The sequence below is a fragment of the Netta rufina genome, assembly GCF_964035555.1.
Source record: "Netta rufina genome assembly, chromosome: 5".
Lineage (NCBI taxonomy): Eukaryota > Metazoa > Chordata > Aves > Anseriformes > Anatidae > Netta > Netta rufina.
Genome location: NC_140128.1, coordinates 3144528 through 3161602, shown reverse-complemented (window position 1 = coordinate 3161602; position 17075 = coordinate 3144528). Strand labels below are relative to the sequence as shown.

The window sequence follows — 17075 nt, the reverse complement described above, 5'->3', positions numbered from 1 at the left end:
TTTGTTTGGTTTTATTATTATGTATGCAATTGCCCTACTGTGTCCAGCCATTTCTTTCAAAAGAAGGACCTCTATCGATTTTTATTTTATGTTATTTTTACTATGCACATGAGTTACATCCCCAAAGTATTCTGAAGATGCACTTGAAAACTTTTTACTACTATGAAGGAAGCTGAGACTTGCAATGTGAAATCTAGCTCTTGTAGACTTTGGAAAGATGAGTAATGATCACTGAAAGGTGAAAGAAAACACTTTTTGCCACTGAGATAAACAAAAATATATATAATAAGGAACCAGTCAGGACAATTAGGTGGTTTCAAAAATAAACTATGGGAACATCCTTAATACATGTTAAACATATGTTAAATAGGAGGTATTTCTAGCAAAATATTATTGACATTAAACATGAGGAAAGATAATAGTTCCATCACCTCTTCGCTGGAGCTTATACCTAGGACTATCTGATCAAACATAAAGTTCAGTTTCATGCAGTGGCATGCAACCATACAAAGGATGCTTACTTTGAAAAATGTCCACAAGACAATCTGATCCACGTGCTAAAATATACCCTATAAGTCAGACAGTGTTTCCCAAATCCCATAACAAATAGAGCTTCTGATGCAGAAATTAACTAAATTAAGCAACACTATCAACTATAATGGACCACAGGAAAAGGAAAGCATATTCAGCACTCCTGCAACAACAAATTATTATTAAATAAAATTTCCCTTCCTACTATTCTCTGTCAAGGCTTCTACTTCCTTCATTTTTCATATTTAAAACTATATATAACCAAATTACAGTAATCACAGCTATATGCTGTTTCAATACCCTTTATGTATACCCTTTTGGTATTTCATTGAGAGCTTCTGGGAGCAGGTGTCTCTTCTTGTTGGTGATGGGGATCCTATTGCTCTTGGAGCTCCTCGATATTCTTCAGAGTATTAATGCATAAGAGCAGCAGTTTAGCTATTGCTGATCATATGCTGCTTCTCCAGATGAAAACATTTCAACATTTAGAGAAATTAAGTAAATGAGTACAAAACTTACAGTTTTTCTCCCCAAATGTACAAAATATAAAACTATCAGGAATGACTTTCCCACACCAAAGAAAGGCATACTAAATTGATTTCCTTTGTTATGAAATTCAAAGCACAGAAGTTTCCATTTCTTTTCTGTTGAAGTACTCCAATAAGTACTTCTTTCTGGCAATTCCTTCTCACATAAATACAAGGAATGAAAACCACAAGATTTTTACACGCCTCCTAGACTAAACCTAACACACACAAAAAAGTAGTTTCCAGTGTCTACAGCTTATGCAAAACATATCCTGACCATTTTCAAGGTAACAATTATCATGTGCCATAAAAATTCAGAATAATAAAAACATGGTGCATCTATTTCCCCTCCTCTCAATACTGTTAAACAACATATAAATCACATATCCTGCTGTGACTTATATTCAAGAACCATAAAACCCACTACTTTTCAATTCACCTGAGTCCCTATCTACTATCACCATATCTAAAGGAATCACATTCCTACCAGCTATTTTAATAAATATTTTTTACACAGAAATACGAGACTTTTTTCCTAATTATGTTTTTTTTCCTCAGTAGATCCAAAATGATGATAAAATAAAATTAATAACAGACTATAAAAACTTTTTCCATGTTCAGCCTACTCTTTCCACATGTACACAACATAGATAGAAACTACTTCTGTAAGAAAAAGTAAGGTAGTAAACATTTCATAATATTAAGCTATTTTCATAAAACAATAATATATAAGAAACTGTTTTCTGAAGGACAACAGAATTTTCTGTTCAAAATAGATTGACTATTTTGACTAACAACATACAACAGTCCATACATGTTAAATGCTTAAGAAGCTTAAATAACAAAAATACCTTTGTTCCATCATAAACTGTGTATTTATGATATTCACCAATTAAATATGTTCAAACTGGGGGGTAATGGGGAGAGCACAATGATTTCAATAATCTACTAATTTCACTAATACTACCCCCATACGATGAGCAAACACTCTCAGATTTGAGGTTGAAGAACATGATTAATCCAGTTTTTAGGAAAAGGTTTTAAGCCAGTTTATTCCCTCCTTGTTTACACAATTGCAGTGCGTTTTTGACAAACAGAAAAGGATGGGGTTGTGCAGCCCAGTTATGAGATACAGATATACTGCTCCTTTACTGCCAGGGCTACTGATAGTTTAGTAGTGCTTTTGTTTCACTTAGACCATCTTTTCTTTTCAAGTGTTTCTCTAGACATACTCAAGAACCATTCAAAGTATTTACCAAAATAGGTATTATTTAGAGGATGTGTTTGCTCTGGAAGAGTATCAATGAACACATTCCTTCAAAAACTGTCATAAATGCATAGTTATAGATTCTATGCCACATGATGTTCTAGTAAAGCACGCACAGAAAACAGAAATACTTCTCAAGTGACCAAGATGAAATGAAGACCCTTTCTTTCAATCCTCATTTAGTTAAAATTTTAGTTGATAAAATAAGGTATACAGCTGTGGACATTAAGTGTCACACTATGCTACTACAATTTTATAAGAGTATTAATTTATGAAATAAATAATTTAGATATTTTCCTTTTCACTTCAGTATTAACTATCACTGTTGAAGGACTGGCTGGCACTAGTCAGATGTATTATTATTATTATTATTTTTAAAGTTTAATAGTTAAAAGTATTGGAATATGGCAACCTAATGGACATAAAATTAAGAATTGCATTCAATATAAAAGCTGAAGCATTGAAGATAATGTTGTATATATAGAGAAAAGCATAAAATTAACAAATGGTATAATAAAGAATATTCAAGTGTCTTCAAGAAGAAAAAGCTTTATCTAATGAGAGTTTGGATTGTATGTCTTTGGATAATGACTTATCATTCAACATGTACAAGCAAATAATGGACCACCAGCCAATTTTCTGAAGTCATCAAGTATATATTACACATTCATACAGGTGAATGCCAACTGCCATTTTTCCATTTGTGCTTATAGCTTGTCAGAAAATATGAAACAAATACTAAAAACATCAGGAATTCTCAGTAGTCACGGTCATCATTTTCCTTTTTCAAGTAACAAGTTATTGAAGACAATGGACCTGCTCTCTCTTCATCAATCTTTTTTGTTATATGAACTGAAATTGTTTTCCAGTGCAAGCAAAAAATAAGCCTATTACCATGACTGGTATCGCGATCATTCATGTCAAGGCCAAATTTGAGGCACACTCCCACAGAAATCTAAGAAGATCCCTTCCAAACTAGTGATATGGATGAACGCCTTTCAAATCCAACATGACAGAAATCATAGAGAATTTAAGAATAACAAGTATCTCTTGGGTTTGGGAGATTATGCTTTCTCAGGCATCCCAAGAAAGGTAATTTATACGTTGTGATCTTTCAGCAAAAACAGGACACAATTTCTACTTTTACTTCGAGTAGAGAATTATTTACCTGAATAAGCATTAAGATGTGAAATTACAGAATATCAAAGACAAAATTACCACTATTTTGTGGGCTTTTGCTGCATCTTGCATCTACGTTTGATGCCAATAAAACCTCAGTTTAGAGTGGCATGTTAGCAAAGTAACATTTCCATTGCTAAGAAACACAAAACTGTCAGAGGAGATTTTGCACAACACAAAAATATGCCTGTCCAGCACTCAAGGTTGTTCCACGGTGTACTTGGCACAGCAGGCTGGAATTACTCTAATACAAGATTCAACATCAGGAATCTCACAAACCTGTCATTTCAGCAAACTTCTCATTTGTCTGTTGACCCTCTCCCCCCCTCCCCCCCCCCCCCAAAAAAAAAATAAAAATATTGGCATTTATTTTTAAGAAGAAATGTTAGCAGTATTTGGATAACCAACACTCTAACGTGCGGCCAAAAATAGTTATAGAAATAAGCACCACAAAAAAAAAAAAAAAAAGTATAACCAATTATTTTGAAGTGATTGGTATTTTCTGGTTTTATACATGACTGGGTAATCTAGTGCAAGAAGTAAAAAACACGTACAGGAATCACAAAAGAGGCCTGTCATTTAAAAGATATCTGCATAAGGAATGGTGCTGGTAAAAACTTTACACTCCATCTCACTCACTCCTTAACTATCTTATTCTACAAAGTCTATCAGCAAAGCTGCCATGAGCAGATGCTAGTGCTGTAATTAATTCTCAGGACCCTTTTGTTTTACTATAGGGAAAGAACATGAAATACTTGGGTGAACTAAATTGAGCATCAAGTACATTCAGTTTGCTGATGGCAAATTGATTTTTTCACAGCAGGCTATCAGTACAATTTCAGACAAGCATTTCATTAAGATACAGCATACATAACTCCTTATAACTTTGAACTACCTTCAACACAACATTAGGATCAAAGAGCAATCAAGTCTTCAAGGCTATTCTTAAAACAAAAAATGGGCACTTGACACCATGTTCTCCAGACAGAGTGAAATAAAAATCAAACTCAAAAAGCTTGCTTGTACAGCATTTCATTTTACTAACAACATAACTGGCACGAACTGACTGTTGCATGGTAATTTCTATATGAATTTCCCAGCATTTTCACTAAAACATTTCAAATGCCTGAAGCCGGTTCCAGATGAAAACCTGCACAATCCCCATTACTTTGTTGTTTTGTTGTTGTTGTTGTTTTCCTGAATGGCTTGTCACAGCAGTGCTCCTCTGACAGTGAGGGACAGAGGACAGCTGCCTTACCAGCATAACAGACCATGCAGAAACTTTCTCCCTTGCCTCTGACAGACAAGCAGGTCATTCCTCTGTACCTTTTAGGAAGTTCCTCACAAGGACATAAGCACTACCTGAGAAATCCCAAAAAAAGACAACTTTGATCAATGCCACTCAAGCAGTCTAAACCCTGCTGATTTTCTCCAGCATACCGCTGAAAGGTCCTCTACAACCTGTAGCACTGCCTGATTCAAAACAGGAGGCTGGAAAGACTCTGGGCAGGATAAATGTGCAGTGGGATTGACCTGGAGAATGCAGACAGCAGTACTGCCCAAAACTGATACTAAAACTATAACATTTCAATACAGTCAAACATGCTAATTATCCTTTTAGGTTCTAATTTGGGTTCAGAAGTGTCTGAAGTTGCTACAGTTTAACAAAACTTTGAAGTAACAACTCATACTGAACGCTTGTTCAAGAAAAAGAATAATCATTCAAGTCAGTACCTCCTCTAGGTTCAGCTCCATTAACCCCACTTCGAAGAAAACCAGTGGGGAAAAATGCCAGACGGTTTACTGGTTTTCTTCTAACTTTTCAGATCGTTACTGGTCCTCACCTTAATGAGAATTTTTAGTTGAAAGCTCAGCTGTTAAATGCTTTCCAACTTGCAGCTAGAAATGACACAGAACTCTCTAAGGCAGCAAGAGGAGCTCCATCCTGTCAAGATACCACTAGCCCTCCCCTCGTCACACTGTCCCTATCCCATGGAGCCTGATCTGGTGTGTCCAACAACACCCCTCTGTTCCCATCGAGCACCCTGCTGCACTCTCACCCTGCCTTTACTTTATCTCGTTCTGCACTCAGCTACAGCCTCACAGGTTCCAGTCTTTCCAGTTATTTTTTTTTCAGCTTCTTCCTTAGCTATCTCTAAACAAATTTTCCTACTGCTTCATTCCTTTCACTCTCTTTTATCCTCTTAATATTCTTCCCTTAATTCTAGCAGGAGAAGGCTGAATCTCTGGGCAAGTATCCAGAATTCAATCCCAGTAGGAAAGATAAGTTGGTCATTACTGTTCCAATCTAAACTTGAACTTGCAAAGCCAACCATCCAGAATTAGGATAGCCTACAGTTTTGCTCCAAAATGAGAGATGGGTACTAGTTAGGTGTAAAATGTATGTAAGAACACAGTCACCAACCTCTATTGGCAAAGTTGAAATCTGTGGAGAAGTAAAGATGCAAAGAAGTCTTGCAAGTAAAACATAAGTATTTAATTTAAGTGGCCTGAGTTAGGATGGTTTGTTGCATTAAAACTGAACTGTAATTGAAGGAGTTCTTGATTTCTTCACAGCTGACTTTAAAAAGAAAAGTTCTGTCAGCTGAAAAGAACTTTAGATGGTTTGTTTTGTTCATTTTAGCTCAAGCCAATTATTCTGTATACATATTTTTTTTAAAGGCAAATTCAATACATAAAATACATATCAATATGGAGAAATACATTATTTTTTCCATGCAAAATGGTACAATGAAATACTTAACTGCATTTGAAAACTCAAAGAATAAATGTAACTAATAAATCACAAACAGAGCTTCCCTAGTTCTGCAGCACCTGCTTAAGATGATGAAACAAAACACTTTATTTAATTGGCTGTTCCTTGTTGCTTCTATACTGTGTTGCTTTCCCTGTGAGATTTGAAATGATAAGTAACTGGAAATTAGGAAGAGAATTAGTCCATTATTCTGTAGCAATGACACAATGATTAATTATATTAGTTTACTGCCCCTTCTGCTTTAAAACCCTGCAGTCATAAAATGAGTTTTGTTCAATATTCCAGAAGGGATATGAGAATTAAATTTATACAATTTAACAAATTCCTGCAGGAAAGCCGTACTCATCTAAGATAGTAGATGGATGAATCTTCTAATTTACAATAATATGCAGATGGCATACCCCGTACTGAGCAATGCACCGATAAGGAAGCTTCCCAAATGAATCAGAAAAAGACTGTGAAGAGACTTGGGTAGAAATAGATCAGGCATGTCTGAGCTTGTGAGTCCTCCTGGAAAGCAGTTAAAAGCTTTTTACTCTAATTCTATCTACATCTAATAATTATACTTCATTTTACCTAGTTCTTTTCAAACCACCAAATGTGTTGAACACCCTCTGCAACTTCTACACCTGACCCAACATGAAATAAATTAATGGCTTCTAGGGGCTAGGGGTGGCAGATGGATGTTTAGAATCACTGCCACACCAACACAAATCCCCATATCCTCCACGTCTCTGGTAATAATGTTGGAAAACAGCCAAATACAACCTTACCTGCTCACTGTATGTCTTTTGTGTGACATCATTACAGAAATGAATGTGTTCTTCAGTAGGGTTGTTGTTGTTGTTATTGTTGTTTTTTACAAAATTGTGTTGCTATGAATAGTATCAGAGCTCTGAAAAATTACATCCAATCGCTAACCCCTCTGCCAATGCCAAAATAAACTAGTTGTAAGGCATTACTTCTGTGTTTGTATGAATAATATAAAAGACAACTTCTATGTAAAGAATAGGTCATAGGATCAGGGTCTAAACAATTTTGAAGTAGATATGATCAAAGAATTTGAATGTTTGTATTGAGATATAACAAGGACATGACCATGCTATTGGGAAAGAGGAAAAAAAAGTAGCAGTGAAGCTGAAGGACGTATTTATGGCTTGATTTAGTAAACTGGCATTTAGTATCACCAACAAACTCTATTTCAGTAGAATAACTCTTAAATGATTTTTTCCCTAATCTCTGGATAAACTGGAATACTGTGGGCAAACAGAGGAAGTTAACAATTATCGCAACCTAAGAATAGTTTTAATATCAAAATTAAACCATGTAATTTATGGCAAATTCAGTTTGTAATAAAAACAGACATACTGTTAAATATGGAAAAAAATACTAGTCTCTGGCTGCTATGTCAGAAAAATCTAGACTGTGAAAATTTACTCATTTTAAAATAAATGAACTTTGTAATATTCAACTCATTTAAAATAAATTCTGCTACACGTACAGATTGGATTTGACATGTAAATAAACTCAGCGTTGTGAAAAAATGAACAAACTCCTGCACAACAAGGGGAGCTACAAGCTGTGTGTGCTTGCTCTGTGAGCCCAAGGGGCCAAAGCCCCTCTGAGGAGGCTGCCTCGCCACACAGGCATGGAGGGAAAGCACAGCATGGCCCCATGCAGCCTCTCCCAGCATGCCAGCAGCAGAACCAAGGCTCCTCTGTTTCTCCCTCAGAGGGAAAGGCTTGTATGCTTTTCCCTCTTCTTCAGCCTAACATCTCTCCCTCCGACTGGACCACAGCAGCCGTGGATTGTGGTTCCAGCAGCATCAGGGAAGTCTGTGCACGCCTGTGCTTCCCCACTAGCAGGTGGAAGCCACAGAGCTATGAATTTTCACACGTGCACTCGGCAGCCTGCATGGTTTTGCTGATGCATGCACTGGTGAGCATCTGCATGCGCAATGCAAGGAAATCTTCCCTAGGCACAAAGGACTAAAACGCTTTCTCCCTTAAGTTATTTAAGGAAAGATTCGGCTAGGAAAAACTTCAGTGCCCTCAGCGAGGCAACAGGGCTGCCCCAGCCTTCACTCGGCTGCCTGCCCATGCGCAGGGAACAAAATGGCAGAGCAGCACAAAATGGCGGGGCCTGTAGTGACTGCATGGCAGAAGCGATGCAGTGGCTGCCCCACTGAATGCCCACGGGACCCATGTCCTCCTCACCTCACTAACGAGCTGTCCCAGCCCCCCACGACCACCCCACACCTCAGAGCCAGCCATCCCAGGCCAGTAATCTCATCTGCATCTCGGATGGGCTTGCTGTGAAGAGGCACTCACCTGCTGCGGGCAGCTCGTGTTCCAGGTAACTGTCACTGTGATCTCCAGTTGGTCTTTGGTAGCTATGTGCTCCGTCTGACTGGTGGATCCAGGCTCAGGATTTTAAAGTCATAAATTCTTGTCTGTTCATGAAATTCTGTGGAGTTGAATTCTAAGAGTTACTGCCTGGCCTGCCTGTAGCAAATAGCTTAATTGCTGGCATAATATGAATTCTGACTCAGATAGGCTTATCTTAGGAAAAATAGAATGTTCTCAAATATTGGTATTTCTAATATATATAAAGAACTATTCTTAAATGATAACATGTTGTTAAGAACATCACACGTAATCTCATTTCAACCAATTACACTTGTTTCTGCAAAGTTACTAACTGTTGAAGAGCCAATAAAGCCAGTGGGTGCACAACACCTATGCCTGCAGGTAGTTCTCAGCTCAGGAGGCAGCACCTGTGGGAATTAGAGTATTAAAAGCTACATCCAAGCAGTAACACAATTTATTTCCTTTTCTGAGTTTCCCAATAATATACTCCTCGGGAAGAAATAAATAAATAAATTAATTAATTAATTAATTAACTTTAGTGGATACATACATGTATGTCTGAAGTACCTGATTGAAATGCCTTTGATTTTCCAGTAAAAAACAAAGGCAAAAGATTTTGTTTTTTAAAAGCACTTTTACTTTGTTTGTTATACATTATGAAATACATATATGAGGTTACTACAATCTACCTAAAGTACAATGATGAGGAGTCCTAGCTCATGCTGAGTGGTAGCAGCTTTCCTCAGCAGTCTCTCCTGTTGTAGTACATGATGAGGATCCATGTTGACCCAGCAAGTTAGAATGTGCCCCTGCTTGCATTTCACAACGCAAGCAAACAAACAAGGTATAATAAGGTTTCTGGAGAAATAAAACAATTTCCTGCATTGCTAAGCAGTGTGTAACACAAGGGTTTCAGTGAGGGTCTCTCAGCACAGGCAGTACGCTGTTTGAAAGCTTGAATGTCACAGCCTAACACTGGAAAAAATAAAGGGACAGGGCAAGTAGAATGCTAAATAGCTAGGGCAGAAAGGGACTTAAGCAGATGTATAATATTAAAAGGTAGCTGAATTATAAATCAAATATAATGGAATCAAGGAGGACTTCTCAGATGCCTTTTTCTCCTTGGTACTTTTTTAAGAGTCTGACGCTTCCCACGGAAATAAGTATCAAGTCCTCCTGACTTCAGTAAAAAGTCAGAGGAGAAAATTAAAAGCCAAGCTTGAGAACGTTCTCCACAACTGTTGCTATCACTGTATTAAATAGGCCTCTGAAATCAATATTATTCAAATAGATAGGCTGCTTTGAAAGTTTGATATTAGACCTCAAATATCCCCCCATTTAGTAAATGAGGTCTTAAGGACTAACGTAATATATGAATCAGTTACTCCACAGAAAGTAATAAACATTCCTTATTATGCGTGTATAATCATTATTTTTATCCTGAATAAAAATTACTCAGTTCCTAGACATAAAGACATGGGTATGTGTTTGTCAGACAGCCCTGCAATAATCTGAAAACAAGTGAAGTTGGCTCCTCTAATAACTTAGGAAGAAAGCCTTTCGGTACAATTTCAGGACATTCCCACCAAAATTGGAGCACTTGTGCTATCCTTTCTTCAGGGTGCTGAAGTTTTCCTTTCATGTAGTGAGCCTCAACATGGAATACCCAGTTACAACCTTGCTCTAAAACTTGGGCACAGTACCTCCAGTTCTCTTTCTATTTAAATTGCTAGCTATGACAAAGGGTACAAATACTTATAGACCTTTCTCAAGGGCTTATTTAATCAAAAACAAGGCCTTCCAGACAAAACAAAACAAACAAACAAATAGTTTAAATACATTCATTTTTTTAAGATAATATATTTAAATTCCTCAATATCTGACAAGCCTAAGAGCTTGGGAAGACCCCAGTTACTTAAACCATCATATTCATTCTTTCAGGCATCCTATCCAGCTGATTTCAGTTTCAGTCTTAGAAAAAACACATCACAACAAGTGGAGCCTAAAGTGAGAGAGACTTAGGTATGTCTGTGACAGTCTACTTCCAGTAGAAGAGGTCATACGTAAAATCAGCTACAGAAGAAAAATTGCCTGTTTGACACCTGTGGATTGTGAATCAAGAGCAACTCTGACTCTTCTAAGATACCTGCATTGTAGATTTACGTTCTGATCCACAGTTGCCAAATAATCGCATTATTTCTGGCATGCTGCACCACCCCCAGGAAAGCAAGTCAAGAACAACTCAAACAGCCACCCAGCAGTCACCTGGAGTAAAGGCAGGAGGTTTTTTTTTAATGTGGGTGATAAAAAAATGTAATCTAATCTTATGCAGGGCTGTTTTCTTTTTTCTTTTCTTTTCAGCCCCATTGTCCCCAGCCAGCTGCCTGAGTGGCTAACTGCCTTTTTGGGTCAATTAGAGCAGAATTGCTCTTCTGAAGTAATTGCACACTTATAATGTGTGGACTCTTTTTATAACCAGGAGTAATCCCTCTATTCAGATCTGAGAGGTTTTAATACAACCTTTTCCAGCTCTTCTGGTGGTTGCTCCCAGCCTGCCTGTGCTGTAATTTGCCTTCATTGTGTCTGGGTTGAGCTGGCCTGGCTTGATCACAGTCTCATACGGGTCCATCATTTATTGTTTGTTTGTTTTTTTTTTCATTTGGTAGCCTGTACAGAAGAGACACACCAAATTGTCAGCGTTCCTTCCATTGAAAGGTTCAAGTTGAAATTGTCTACGTACCGTGCCAGGAAACTCAAGACCAACACAAGTTGGTCTGACCAACTGATGCCTGTCAAATACAGGCATCAGTTAAAATGAGATTAAGCATTCAATATTCCCGTAATATGACAACAAGGATAAAAGATAAAATAAATCAAAGCCTCACACAGAAAACAACACTTTTTCATGCTGCATTTCATCTTTTTAGTTTGAAATGTTAAATACAAGGGAGAGCCACATAAGAAGTGAGGAATCACTGTGAAAGCTGCTGTGCTCCTCTTAGTGAGTACAACACAATCTTGACCTTCATGCCATAACAGTAAGCCAAAGTTCTCAAAAGAAGGCGTTGTTTCAAATGCCAGCTGTTTTTTCAAGGGTGAGAAATGCCTATTAAGGACTAGGTTGCAACCCCTGAGGTCAAATTATGTTTGACATGAGACATATAAATGTCTTTATCTGAAGGGAATTTTTGAAAGCTCTTACTCCTCTGTGCTACTTAACTGGATTCTGTTCAAAGCACAGCTAAGCATGTACTAAAGGAAAGTCCATGGGAATGCTTTAGATATAGCTTCAGATATCATTTCTATTTATCTAAATATTTATCTCGCAGTGTGTGAATATATCTGCTTGTCTCCTTAGGGCCTGCAGAATGTTATTTTTGTCTCAGACAGGTATGGCATTACATATGCAGTAGATAAAGTAACACCAGTCTCCCCTATCATTAGCAGCACCAGAGGAAACAATTACAAGAGATTTAAAATGATGCAGTTTATCTTACAGTAGCATGTTTCTAATAAGAGCCCATTTACGGATATGCAGGAATTTTACATCTTTCGCAGCAGAGAGCCTAACAGGCTTACAAAGCACTGGTACCTTTAACTAATTGCCATAACAGTGACAACGTGACATTTAGAGCTGCAGTGTCACTGACAACGGGTGAAATTCAGGAAGCATCATTTGGACAGAGGCACACAGCAACGCTCATCTAATTTTTTTTAGACAACCTGATTTCTCAGATCTTATAACGTGCTCCACTTATATTAATTTCTCCATGCACGCTAATTCAGGAGGAAAAATAAAAATGGCATAGCAGAGGGCAAACATTAGCAGCACATGAAAAAGGCAAAATTTTGGCCTGCACCTTCTATATCAATTTTACCGTCTCTTTAGTGATCGGGATCCTTTAGCTCCATCTACTGGTGCCATGTAACCTGCAGCAGCCTGCCAAGTGACAGCTGGTGGACATCACTCACTTGAACACACAGGGCAACAGCCAGTGGCAACTGCAGGTGGAATTGTGAGTTTAATATGATGCTTTCTAGGAAACTGCACAAATCCGAAAGATCCCAGATGAAGTGACCATACTGCCTAGTACTGATGGTCAACACACAGCTGGAGTGTATGCTCAGCAATTTTCATCACTGTGCAATGAGAAAGGTGCATGTAGGTACATGACACAAAAGATACGTATATGAAAGACAAAAGCAGGTATCTGTAGGAGAGACAGAGCATGTTACCTTCATTTTTCTGTTGAAAGTCTCAGGTACCTTCAAATGTGTTCAAAAAAATCACTCAGACTTCACAGTAACTTCCAAGTGATACTATACATGAGGACACTTCAAAAGACACTAGGAGCTTAGGTTTAAGTAACTTGGTTGTGCCCAGATTGTCAAATTATTACAAGCTGCCCTTTTCAAAAGCGTGCAATATAATCTATCCTAACACTAACATGCCTAAAATGGTTATCAATATGTGGTAAAACAAACAAACAAAAACAAGTAGACAATTTCCCTTAGTCCAGTTTCCTTTTTCACAGTGTCTCACGTCAGTTCCTTTTTGGGCTATAGACACACGTCAGAGTCATTGCATCGGTCCTGCCACATTGGAAAATGGCCTTTCAAAGTCCTTCACTGAAGCCCCACATTTCGCAGATTTACCCCAGTTGTGAATCTAGATAAATGATCACATAACAGCCATAATAGTAAGGCTTATTTGTGTATCTTCTCAATGCAGTTTACAGTTATTTAGAAAGCTGGTTTTATATCCAATAGCTTTGATGCAATTCTGTGCATTTTTAAGAAATATTGTGTGTTTATTTATTGTTAATGTCTATTTATATAGCCACAGCTTCATTAAAACTGTGTCTGTTCTTTCTGTTTTCGGTGCATAAGTGTTAGAATTTTGGAAAACTCTACTATGTTTTGACACTGTCAATATACAAATAAAGCTCATTTAACAAACACTTTCAGCTTTGTTCTCACATATATTTGAATTTAAGCACTATCTTTTTCTAGAAGAAAATAAAGGTGAAAATTCATTTTCCTCTTTCCCCAAAGTACCAAATTGAGAGAGAGCTATCAAAAGATATATAAGCACTAACTGTTTTCTACAGGATACTTAAGGGAAACAGATGGGTGTAATTATGGTTTTATGTAGTTCTTACCTAGAATACTCAGCTGCCACATTACAGTTTGATTCTCTGCTATAAATACGTATATTAATCTTTGTAAAGGTCTGTACAGCTTTTAAGCTAGAGGGGACCATACAGTTTGGTAGCTACTTCACAGGGAAAGAAACCACATCAAAAACACAAGGCATAACGATACTGGAACTTCTGGGACCGAAAGGAAAAGCGCCTGTTGCTTAAGACAGCTATAATCACGTAGCAAATCAGCAGAGGGAGCCAACTGCCTTGTTTTGGAAGCACCAGCTCTGATATCTGATAGTCAACCTAGCAGCCTACGTACCAGATCTGTACATCACTTTACCACAGGGGGGTGAATCTTCCCTTACCGGAGAGGAATAGGTAGCCTCACCGTGTCTCTTGGTCCAAAGGGATTAATGAAAAAAACGTAGTTTGTTGCATCATACGAGTCTACTGATCCATCCAGCCTGTGCTGCCACCTCTGGAAGTGACCGCTAGCTAAATGCTTTTGAGGAACCTGAGAAAACACTCATTTGGTTGCAAACAGATAACCAATGAATATTTAAAAAAAAAAAAAAGAAACAAACAAACATACCCAACGACAACCTTCATGAAAACCTTCATCTCCCCCCAACAGTTTACATCTGTGTAAGCCTCTTAATCTTTGCATATGAGATGTGGAAGCAGATCTTATGAAAACAGAAGAGACACTCAACTTCTCTGACAAAAACAAATACAATGAAATAAACAAATAAGAATAATGCAACACCACTCCCACAGTATCCCCTTCTGTGTTTACTCACCTTTACACCCTCACACTCAAATTTTCCTTTTGTTCTCACATGGTGACAGAATGCAAACCAGCTAATTACCATGATGTATTTTTAAATCTGAACTGCAGTTTTGACACTGTAAAGTAATAAAACACAACAGTCTGTGTGGTCTTGGGTCTCTGGTTTCAGAATCATTCTGCTTCATGGGAATTAAAAGAAAAAATATCCAAGGTTAAAAGATGCAGTCCTCCTGCCCCCAGCTCAGAGAGTCCTTCCCTCCTGAGATATGTTCCTCTCTGTTTCTCATCTTTCATAACAGTGAGTTTGAAGACTAAACTATTGCTGAGTGACTGACCTCAGTTAAATCAATCAGTCTTCAATGCATTTACACAGGTACTCTGGAGGGAACAATTTGATCAGCCAATCATTTAATTACAGACTACTGAATTAATAATGGTGGAGAATGTAACTCAAAATAAGAAGGGTGTTACAGGACTGACAGCTGTGAAGAGGTGATGTGATCAATGTAAATTTATTTGTAAAGTGAACGTACATTATATGGAAGCAACAGAATGCAATAAATGCAGAATCAGACTAATTCTTCAGATATCTTCCCGCTCTCTAGCCAGAGGAGTAGAAGGTTTTGTTCTGTTGATATAAACATACTCATATTTACAGTAACTTCTGATTAGGACCAGTGAAAGGACAAAAATTATATTCTCGTTCTATTAAATACCCCCTGCTGTATTAGTCATCCAGGGAGTGGATGAAGGGTGTGCTGGAGGGAGCTCAGGTGCTGAATGTATCCCAGGGATTACTGGCCCCACTGCGCAGAGCTCAGGCTGGCATGATGCAACACACCCCAGCAGTAGCAGACTGGGAAGAGCTTTAAACATGATGCAAGAGCTACAAACAAGTGGTGAGGCTGTCACCTTGAAAGATCATTGCTGTTACTTCCTTCTCCAGCAGACTCATGCCAACAAGTAACACTGGCACTGCAGAGGTTTTTGTGGTATTTCTAAGATCAGAAAAGAAGATGAAGACTTTCATTTTTCTTGAATGGTACGGAATATTACTTCTGGTAAGCCTTTATGAGGTTCATTCTCTGGAGAAAATCCATCCCGTTTGTAGTAACTCTGAGATAACCTCACCCGGCCAGAGATGACAGTTATAGTACCCATATCACCCAGGCCAATGTGACTGTGTGCTGTTAGACAGCGGTAGGTTTGCAGCAGTGGATTGAGCACTGCCCCATTCTTTTCACTGGGTGAAACCTCCATGTAGGTAAGAAAAGGGTTGCATGATTCTCAGTACCCCTCCAGGCCTGGAGATGCTAAGAGCTGAATACCCTCCTCCATAAGGAATGGTTTTTGCCTTGGGTCTTAAGCCTGAAATGTTCCACAGTTCTTTCATGTAACACTGCTAGATGGTCTGAGATGAGACCATCTGCAATGAGGTCTGAGAGCTATATTCAATTTGCATCTTTACCACTCACTTATTCTGTTAGCCTATCATGCTGTTTTTCACTGCTACAAATGGGACATATTTATAAGTACATCACAAACATGGATGGAAGGGAGGCAGTTTATAAATGTTTCTAAAGCCTTCAGAGACCACAAGGGAGAAGAAACAGAGGAGTTCCCAGTGTTTACTTAAAGCACTGAATTTTTAAATGTTATTTATCATAAACTGAATCCCACCTGAATGTGTTAATATACTGCAGGTGCCTGAGGTATTTACAATTATGTATAAGATGCAGCACAGAGTTTGAGTAGGAAGTTAGGGTGAATTTTGAATTGATTTTCATTTTATCTAAGCTCTATATTGTTTCTTTCTTATATGCAGTAGAATAAAATATCCTCTAAGTTTTTTGTTTAACTCCTGTGATTTACAGAACACTTCTGCATCGTCTGCTGGTTCTATAGCTATTGTTTCATCATATTAATATTTTCATCATTAGAGATTAAGGGTGTTTTCCATTTGCTGTTCAGCTGCAGGAGAGAACTGCTTAGCTTGGCCCAGTGATCTGTAAATTCAGAAGTGTTACACCACAGAATACACAACATGTGCATAAACTGCTTGGCTTGAAGTGTTTTAATGCTGCTGAAAGAAATATTAAAACAGTAAGAAATAGCAAAAGTGTGATTATTTATAGAATTAACTTACAAAATGCAGTACAATCCAGAAATTGCTACATAAAATATCCCATTACCCCACTTCCCTACTTTCCCAATACAACACTTTACCCTGTTCTACTTCCAATGCCTAAAGACAGCGCTTGTTTTGGTGCTTTTTCATGATTGCTCTACGCTGACATTTGCTGGGCCCAAAATAAAGGTTAAGCTCCTTGAGTGTCTACAAAAGTAATTCAGCACTTGAAACACTTAGAATGCTGTGTTTGTTTATTCAGCCAGGAGAGGAGTTCAGGCCAGTGACTTCAGGTCAGGCACTGACTGACCACAAAATGTGGCAACCAGCTAAATCTGTAACATCTATCCACAGGAGAAAA

At 37.9% G+C, this 17075-nt stretch overlaps 1 protein-coding gene across 1 annotated transcript in view; it reads right to left on the bottom strand.

Annotated features, from left to right (window-relative positions):
• The window catches only part of STK33 (serine/threonine kinase 33), a gene marked incomplete at both ends in the record, with an annotated part of 29223 nt that extends 16649 nt beyond the window's left edge, over positions 1-12574 (bottom strand). Inside the window, one exon of the mRNA XM_084287241.1 lies at positions 12528-12574. Coding sequence (XP_084143367.1) covers positions 12528-12574 — 47 coding nt within the window. The remainder of the gene's footprint in view (positions 1-12527) is intronic.
• Positions 12575-17075: the final 4501 nt, after the last annotated feature.